The 9,393-nt window shown below is 33.3% G+C and overlaps 1 protein-coding gene across 1 annotated transcript in view; it reads right to left on the reverse strand.

The window, feature by feature from the left end:
- Positions 1–9,393, reverse strand: part of LOC106468096 (fat-like cadherin-related tumor suppressor homolog) — a gene marked incomplete at its 5' end in the record, with an annotated part of 99,039 nt that overhangs the window by 42,028 nt on the left and 47,618 nt on the right. The window contains 3 exons of the mRNA XM_022396398.1: positions 6,297–6,920; positions 7,811–8,032; positions 8,752–8,923. Of these exons, the coding sequence (XP_022252106.1) occupies positions 6,297–6,920; positions 7,811–8,032; positions 8,752–8,923 (1,018 nt within the window). The remainder of the gene's footprint in view (positions 1–6,296; positions 6,921–7,810; positions 8,033–8,751; positions 8,924–9,393) is intronic.

Raw genomic sequence — 9,393 nt, forward strand, 5'->3', positions numbered from 1 at the left:
CTGAAAGGGCGAGCATGTTTGGTGTGACGGGATTCGAACCCGCGACCAGATTGCGAGTTGAACGTCCCTAACCACCTGGCCATGCCAGGCTACAGCACTGGAAGTTGTTAAGAGAACCGGGGTGGCCTAATCTTTAGCGTGTTTGAACGGTGAAACCGAGTGTCCTAGTTCGCGTCTCGCTACCACAAAAAGGAGCTTTGCATCTTTAGGCCTAGACTGCGCTATAAAATTAAAGTCAGATAGCACTATTCAGTCAGATAAGAGTATCCCAAGAGTTGGCGGTGGGTGGTGTTGACTAGCTGTCTTCCTTCTTATCTGTCAGTTCAAAATTATGGTCAATTAGTCGTTATGTAGCTTTGCGCAAAAATTCGAAATAAATAAATTATAAAAACCATTGCGATTATTTAAGAAATAGTGTATTTAAAGCAAATTATAAAGAAGGAGTTGGATAACTTTTTTACCGACCTTATTCTAACCAATAGAATCATTCGAAGTATTTGAAACGACTTCAGAGCAAGGACAGTTATGTACTTGGCGGTTAGTCATTAACCTACGGTTTAGATTACATTCGTATGGTGTAAAGGTGTAAAATTATAAGAGATTGGAAGCCAACCTGATCTATACCAAACGTCTATCCTGTTATGGAGAATACGCTTTTTTTATCATTTTTTCCACCACTTATTTTACATTTTTATTTGGGTGACAGTTTGCTTATCATAGAGTAATAGTAAACGGGCTACAAAAAGCTGTATGTACATGTTTAAAATGTTCACAGAGTGATTTCTATAGCAACGGATTTTCTGCGTTACTTCCAAAATATATATGCACGTAAACTTCTCGTTAAAATCTCTTTGTATATAACACATTATCAAACTTTAATTAAGAAACAAAACCGAATGAAGCGGTTTAGTAAAGTGCACAAGTAAAGTATGTAATGTATTGGAACCACCCACACAAGAAGAGGGGGAAAACTAATTGAAAATAACGTATCCCCACTATATCTTGTTATTTTTCGGAAAATGTTGTTAGTTTCCGATCTATTCAGTTTCAGTGATTTCAGTACAGATTGTCAGGGAACGGCTCAGTCTCATTCGCTAATTCTTTTCACAGATATTACGTTTGCAAAATAAAATAACTTTTAGGTATTTGGATAATATCTAATCACTAGCAAACCAGTGATATCGCTGAGTTTCGAAAATACAATGTCTTTCTGGCGAATGTTAGGATATAATGTGAAACGTTGTAGTTTCCCTCTTTAGGAAAAAACAAAACAAAACAGTTAAATTCTCGGGTATAAGGTTTATTTTAGGAAGCAATACATATTACAGTGTATTATACCTTTGAAACTTCTAAGTGAACATTCCTTAAGCCTAGTTCTTGCATTTTATCTGTTTTAATTTATTGACAAGATAAGAACATTACGTTACCATTCGATTTAGCTTTGTGTGTAATAATGATAATAATATTTTTTTTTAGTAGACGGCAATGATGATATTTCTTTCATCGTTGTTGATATGGTGTCTACGATATTTTCTAAACAGGACAAAAATCAGGAATTATCGGATTCACAGTCAGAGCACACTAACCACGAGGCCACGCCCGGATCACATATAATATAACTGATAGAACAGTTCTAGTCGTGACTTATCATTCGGAGTAGCAAAACTGAAGGCTATTACTTATGTACAATGCAACTGTAGAACAAACTTTGGACCTCAAAGTTAGTTTATTATTCATATTGTCGATGATCTAACATTATCATGTTTACACATTAAGATTGAGAATGTGTGATTTAACTTTATTAACTCTAAACACCTTCCTCTCCCTCCGGTGGGACAGCAGTAAATTTACGGACTTACGACGCTAAAGTCCGGGGTGCGATTCCCCGGGGTAGGCACAGCCTAATCTTGTTTTACTTTAAACCAAACACTAATAACTTCCTACTATTGTTTTATTTACCTATACTTTAAGCCAACACAGAAATAAAAACGACTAATATTGTCAAGTGCATTTATCAAAGAATTGAGTATTTTCCAAGCTATAATTATGATCAACGAACTTCATTAATTTGAATGGCAGAGCTCTCTTGCCATTAATGCGATGTTATACCTATTTTCATCGAGGCCACATTGGATCATCGTTAAAACGCTTTTATTCTTGGTAAAATCAAGAGCTTTATATCATGCGTTAGATTTCAGAATTCCAGCTAAAGTCTATTGGTTTAAATTCGTCGACGAGGAACTTTCATAATCAAAGGCATCCCGCTGATTAAACCACAGATAGTTTCAATTCCGTTTAATAGTTTTGCTCTAATATATTTGCGTCTTAAATTCTAATGCAATTCAATACATAAAGCAGAAAGACGTTACGAGATACGTAATTGTCAATATTTTAGTGAAATCCAAAACTTCCCACTGAGAAAATATAAAAAACAGGTTCGATTTAGAGCTGAAACTAATTTATACAAGAATGAATGATACCATTTGTTATAAAAAATTACGTTTCAACAGCGTTTCTCAAACAGATAACAGTAAAAATACAAGTTAATCTTGGGCGGAATTTCCTAAAACGATCTTAATATCTGCACATAGATTACATCGAGCCACTGATATCTTGATTATATCTTGAAATCTCTTTAATTTCATATATTCTCACGTAAATTAATATCTACTCAAATAGATTAAGTATTGCACGGAAAATAGTTATGTTGATCACGATGGATCATTATTTAATTGGATTAAAGTAATTAACATATCCAACTCAACAATGCTTCAATATGATTTCCATAGTTTTCATGAACTCTACTAGATGAACAAGTTAAACAATACTTGAGATTCTGAAGTATTAAAAAATTTAGGAGTTTTTTGTTTTTTAAGGAGAATGTTTGGATGTAGACCTTTTTGGTGAACCAGTCTAAAGATTCTTGAGGAGATGAAAATTCTGTTAAGCTATAGATAAAACAGAGATCCAATTTTAGCCATTCCTTTAGCCATAATTTTCAATTTTATTTCGAGTATTTTCTTATTTTCAAGGCACTGGGGCAAAACAAACGTCAACCAATCAAAACAGCTAGTTGTGTGTTATACAATCCAGGAAGCTAGCATTCAGATTGGCATGACCTGTTGATTAGGACACTCGACTCGCAGTTTGAAGGTCGCGGGTTCGAATAGCGTACACGAACATGTATAATGTTACGGTCAATCCCACTCTTCATTGGTCAAGAATAGCCCAACAGTTGGCGGTGGGTGGTGTTGACTAGCTGCCTTCCTTCTAGTTTATCACTCGAAAATTAGAGACGGCTATCGCAGATAACTCTCGAGTAGCTTTGCACGAAATTCATACAAGCAAACCTTTCAGATAAATTTTGCGAGGTTTTTTTTTTTTTTATTGTTGGCTACGATGTTTGACTAAAGCTAAAACTATTGCTGTTTTACTACTTATAAAAAAAAGGTTCTTTTTTAAAATTTAAATGTTTCTACTTTTGTAAGGTTTTAATTATGCAGCTTATTGCGTTGAGATAATATAAAATTATAAACCTAAAGTATCAACTCTCGTCCTAATGTCAACTTACCAAGTAGTGGACGCTTTTTATGTTTCCTATAATAGTTGAAAAGCAGTTAAGTCATAACTTCTCTAAAATATGTGCAAAATAATCTAAATATGCATAGTAATGTGGAAACTCGTATCATCACACTGGTAACTAGAAATCTACCAGAGTATGGGTTCTCAAACTGATGGGTAAGTTTGTGTATCTAGCTGTAATGATACATATTCTTATGATAGGCAAATAAATTAGTTTTAGCGCAAAGTGGTCTATATGCGCTCTGTTTCACTGCGGGGAATCGAGACCCGGATTGCAAAGATATAAATCCGTAAACTTCTAAACTTCCATCGATCCACCAGGCTATCAACAGATAAATACACAGTAAGAAATCTTCTTGTTATAATAGCTAACATAATAAACAAAAAACAATTATAGTGTTTGTAAAATATTGATGTGATTGGCGAGATTTAAAGGAATAGAAAACAACTGATGAAACTTCAATTATAATTTCCATGTTTAAATCAATGATGAATTTTTATGCAACAATTTTTGGTTAAATTTTGACTGCAATTTCTGTAAGAATTATGACTGAAATATCCGTTTTTACCAACCTGTTTTTTGATTTATATAAAAATATGCCAGACTTCTTTGACTTGGTAGAATGTAGTCGACCTGACCATAGACATCCCTGTCCATGTCTATGGCGGAAACAGTGGTTATCAACGTTCCTGGGGCTACGTCATTTCTAAGAATAACTTCATATTTGTTCCTGTCGAAAACTGGAGAATGTTGGTTGGCACTTCGGACGTTGATTGATACACTGGTGTAACTGGAATACACGCCGTCAGTGACTGTCACATTAAGTGTGTAGAACGATTGTTTTGAAACTGTCGTGGACTAGCAACCGTTATAATTCCTGAAACAATGAGACGTACACTGAATCATATAACATAACCAATGTCTAATCATATAGCCATATAAAAATACAGTTCCTATTACCTTTGTGATGAAAGCTCGAAGCAAAAACATTGATCAATATTATTACATTTTATATTACTTACCAATTGATTCTTGAATGAGGTACATGAGGTAAGAATTTTTAGTACGATTCTAATTCGTTAACTAATACAAAAACATATTTTTCAACTTATCATATATTCAATTAGAATGAACAGTACTTCACTATTGGCCTAGAAGTTACGAAGGAAAACAACCACCTTGAAGTGAAACTTTAATACTTTATAAACACAAATACTAAATAAAATATACCTGGAAATATGAACAAAATTTAAAACTAACAAAGGTAGCAGTTTGTTAATTTAGATATTTTAGTCTTCTTAAACTCAATGCTTAATTTTTTATGGAGTTGACATATATGATTAGCAGCGTTAATAAACGTTTTCGCTCTTTCAATTTCTTTCAAGTACAGTTAGTAAAAGGTTATTTTGCTATAATACTTTCAAACATTATTTCTGGTATTAGCATAGGTAAAAATACTATTAAAATTATAGGTAAATAAATATTTATAGTTGTTACTCATAAGCAAATCCAAGTTTCCACAGATTCAAACCTTACTGCATTTAAATTATAAATGGTAATATAAAACTTTCAAATATAAACTCTGATATCATGCAATGACAATAGGAGACTGTGGATTTTGTGAATCCACACCTCAAAACAGTCATTTCTTGTAGCAAAACCCAACATTATTTACAACAGAATTCCAGTAATTATTCTAGAAGTTCGTTACCTACCCAACTTAATAACACAATTAAAATCGTAATATTAATTGTGGTACGTCTCTGATCGATCTACTATTAACATTGCTCACTATATATAATGGTTAGTAAATGATCGCATTTTCACGAGAAAGAAACACCAACATTTTAAATATTACGGACTCAACAAGAATGAGATATACCTATTAGTTAAAACTGGAAGCTCAGTAGAAGAACATTCAAATATTGGGAGAACAGTGAATGTATTTCACGAAGTCCTATGGTACTGTTTATATTATGTCATTAGTTCTCCAAAAGTGTCAGCGTTACGTTTTTTTTTTCAAAGGAGTATTTTTAGGTAAAAACGAAACAAAAAACACATCATAATTTCAGTCAAATGGCCAACACAAGAGGCTTGATAAACATGAATACTATTTAACAACAAAATGTTGATGATGTTTAACAAGAGAAAACAATGTTCTTTTTTCCTTTAAGAGGCATATAATACAGAAACATTTATTAACTATGTCACTCTTTTTTGTTTTTATGTTCTAAATATGCTAGTTCAAGTTATATCAGCAAAATAAAAATAGCTTGAATAGTTTGTGATTTCGTAAAATCATAATAACACGTATGTATAATTCGTGTTTCAAATTACAAACTTATTTTAAAATATGCAGCGTGTCAGAAAATTATGTTAACAAAACTGTTTACTCGTGTTTGAGAATGGAGCCTAGAAACTCTGCTACAGTTGTTTCTATAATTCCACTAGGACCAACAAAAGTAATTTTTAACACGTTTGGATTATCAATGCAACGCGACATGGGCCTAACTGGAGTTTCAAAACATTCAGAATAAATCTGTCAACATAATTTCCAGACTCCCTGTATATATCGTAATTAAAAAAAATTAGTTTGCTTCAGAGCCAACATTAAGGAATCCTTATTCTTTCAATCAGTTTTTAGAGAACAGAACATTTTGACTAAGTTGACAATGCGTTATTGAATATAATGTTGATATTTTTCAACAATCACCTGTTTTCTGGTGAATATGGAAGGCTTGAAGATCGTTGCCACCAACAATGGAAAATAAGAGTTTCAATTGGTCTGTTTCGTCCAAATCTGAAGCTCCAACCATTGTCACAAAATGACCTCGTTCTACTAATTCGGTTACTTCACAGCTGTAAACAGCGTGTCCAAATCTTGGAGGATTGTCGTTAAGGTCTGTTACCGTTACCCGGACATCGGCTGTGGCGCTCAGCGATGGTGATCCATTGTCTGCTACCATGACAACGAAATGATGCACCGACTGAATCTCGTGGTCGAGGGAGTGCTTGATGATGATGTTACCTTCGATTGGGTCCACGAAAAAATATGCCGTAGCCTTACCTAGCACACTGTACTGAAGTACCTGACTGGCATTTTTGTCAACATCTATGGCGTGTAATCGTAAAATAGTAGTTCCAAAAGATGCTGCTTCCGAAATTGTTACATTATACGTATCCTGAGTAAAAACCGGCGAATTGTCGTTCATATCTTCTACAGTAATATTTACCAGAACTTCGGAATAAGCTCCAGTTCTGGAGTCCGTAGCTCTCACTGTCAGATGGTGTTCAATGGAACTCTCGTAATCCAGGCTATCAGCAATATAGATAACTCCTGAAACAGTTTTCAAATCCAAAAATATTTGAAATATTTTTTTCAGCTTTGAACTTTAATCATTTATTATCTTCTAAATGTTTAACCCTATTGTGAAAGCGATGGTACAAATTACAAGTAATATAATTTTCACCAGCAGAAAAGTCTATGACAGCGCTCTTCTCTAATACAGACAAATATTGATTTTTGTAACACATACATGTACTTCCCCTGCCTTAGACAAATTTGACGTATCGTGTTTATTACATACTACCTAAATTATTAGCATTAATTAATCATAAACGTATAAATAATTACATGCAGATAGATCATTTATCGAAAGAATATATATATATATATATAATTGTTTTCTTTCCACGATCTTTGTATCAGAAACTTAAACTGTCAAAAAATGTTATAAAAAGCTATACTTGCAAAGATTTGTTAACCATTCAGGGTATTTACATCAGAAGTTTGTACACTTCGTAAACTGTTGAAACACTACATGAAATTAACTATGGCAAAGTACAGTTTCTTCCTATTGAATAACGTGACTATTTCTTTTGTTTTTTACAAGTGCACGTTTTCGATCTTCTGTAAACATGCCAATTTAATAATTCATACCTTATTTAGCGCGTGTCTACAAGCAATCCATTTAAGAAATCTTTGTGATCCGTGTGCTTTTGGTTACTATAACATTTAATTATATTTTTAATATAAGATGAAGAGAAGAATAAGAAACAACGAAACCGGAACAAACAATATGGTAAAAGCTGTGAATCAGTTTCGTACATTTCCAGCTGTTTACGGAAGTCTTCAGATGTACATTTACTGATCAAATTATTGCTAACCTACTACGTAATAGAATAACTTCATTTTTTTTTTATTTTAGAGTATGAAGTAAAACTGACCGTTTTGAAAATCTACGTCAAAGAGGCTCTCTTCGTTTCCTTCAACTATAGTGTAAATGACTTGACGACCATATGGACTTTCTGCACCAAGTGACAACAAAGGAACGTTGGAACGTGCACTTTCCGGGACCGTGACATTGTAGAACTGCTGAGGAAAGGTGGGCATTCCCTGATGTGTCACTTTAATATAAACGGTTGCCTCGCTATGAAGTGGTGGTTCACCTGTGACGGAACGACACAAAATATACACTAATTAGAATGGACAGTGAAACTTAAAACTTTGAAAGTCATTTGACTGATTGAATTTACTGCAAAGAATCTTCAGTGAATTCAACAACCAAATATTTAGACCAATGTCATCCTTTCAGATAAAATGTTTGAGGAGAGCAAAATTGTGTCAGCATATAGAACATTCTCTGTACTGTGCTTCTTTTATTCGTTTGTGAAGAAAACTTCAATCACCCAATATGTGATTGTATTATATCCTGCAAAGTGTAAGGGAGCTTATCAAGATCTGGCAACTGCTCATCTGCTTCATAGCAAATGACCCCTCCCCCTAACTCAGAAAAGTTTTAATCTAACAAGAAGAACGACAGGTAAATGAGAGATACGTTTAAATTCCCACTACATTTTACAAGAAGTCTTCTTAAACGAGCTTAGTCGTTGTGGCAGAATGATTGCAGATCTAACAGAGGACTTTTCCTCCTCAAGAAAGAGTAAAATTACTAATTTCTTGTGTTATTCGTTTATAGCTAAAACGTGAACAATGCTTCGATGTTAATACAGTACTGATACTGTAGAAAAACAAACTGCATTTTTTATATTACTAGGTTAATAATTAAAACAAACTTTACATCTACAGTAATGTAATATTTTACGTTATCTTGTCAAAAACTCTCATCCTCATGTAAACTTTACACTGTATTTATGTACTTTCTCACCGTTATCGAATGCAGTTATAACCAGGACGTATTCCTTTACATCAGTCCTGACGAGTCGTTGAAGACGAATTTCTCCGAGTCTGCTATCAACAGCAAATATGTCTGTACTACTTTTGGCTAGTTTATAGGAAATTAATTTGTTTAAGCCTAGATCTTTATCCACTGCCTGAACCTGAGAAAAGAATAATATTAAAAATGGAGCCTTTCAATGCAATTTGCAGCGTACTGTTTATTTTGGGTGTATATTTAAATATACGTACACATTTATGTATGTGCATGCTCAGAATTATACAAAGTTATGTCAGTTTTGATATTTAAAAGATTCAGAAAAGAGAGCAAGATAACAGCATCTCCCAATCGTCAGTAATGCTTTTAAAACATCTTCAGACAAATAAGAATTTTAAAAGTTTTATCTAAGGCAAGAAGATGCCTTGTTATCTGAAAAGGTTAAGTGTGTATATATTTATACAGTTTAATTTAAATTATTGTGTTTTGAAATGCCACCTACATTTATTAATAACGAATCAATTTCACTAACAATTACCAAAAGTAATTGAATGCACTAGAATGTTTAATATGAAATATCACATAGCTAAGAACAAAACTGAAACACTGGTAGGCATTATTGAAAGCACATATCCC

The sequence above is a fragment of the Limulus polyphemus genome, unplaced genomic scaffold, assembly GCF_000517525.1.
Source record: "Limulus polyphemus unplaced genomic scaffold, Limulus_polyphemus-2.1.2 Scaffold2871, whole genome shotgun sequence".
In the NCBI taxonomy this organism is placed as follows: Eukaryota; Metazoa; Arthropoda; class Merostomata; order Xiphosura; family Limulidae; genus Limulus; species Limulus polyphemus.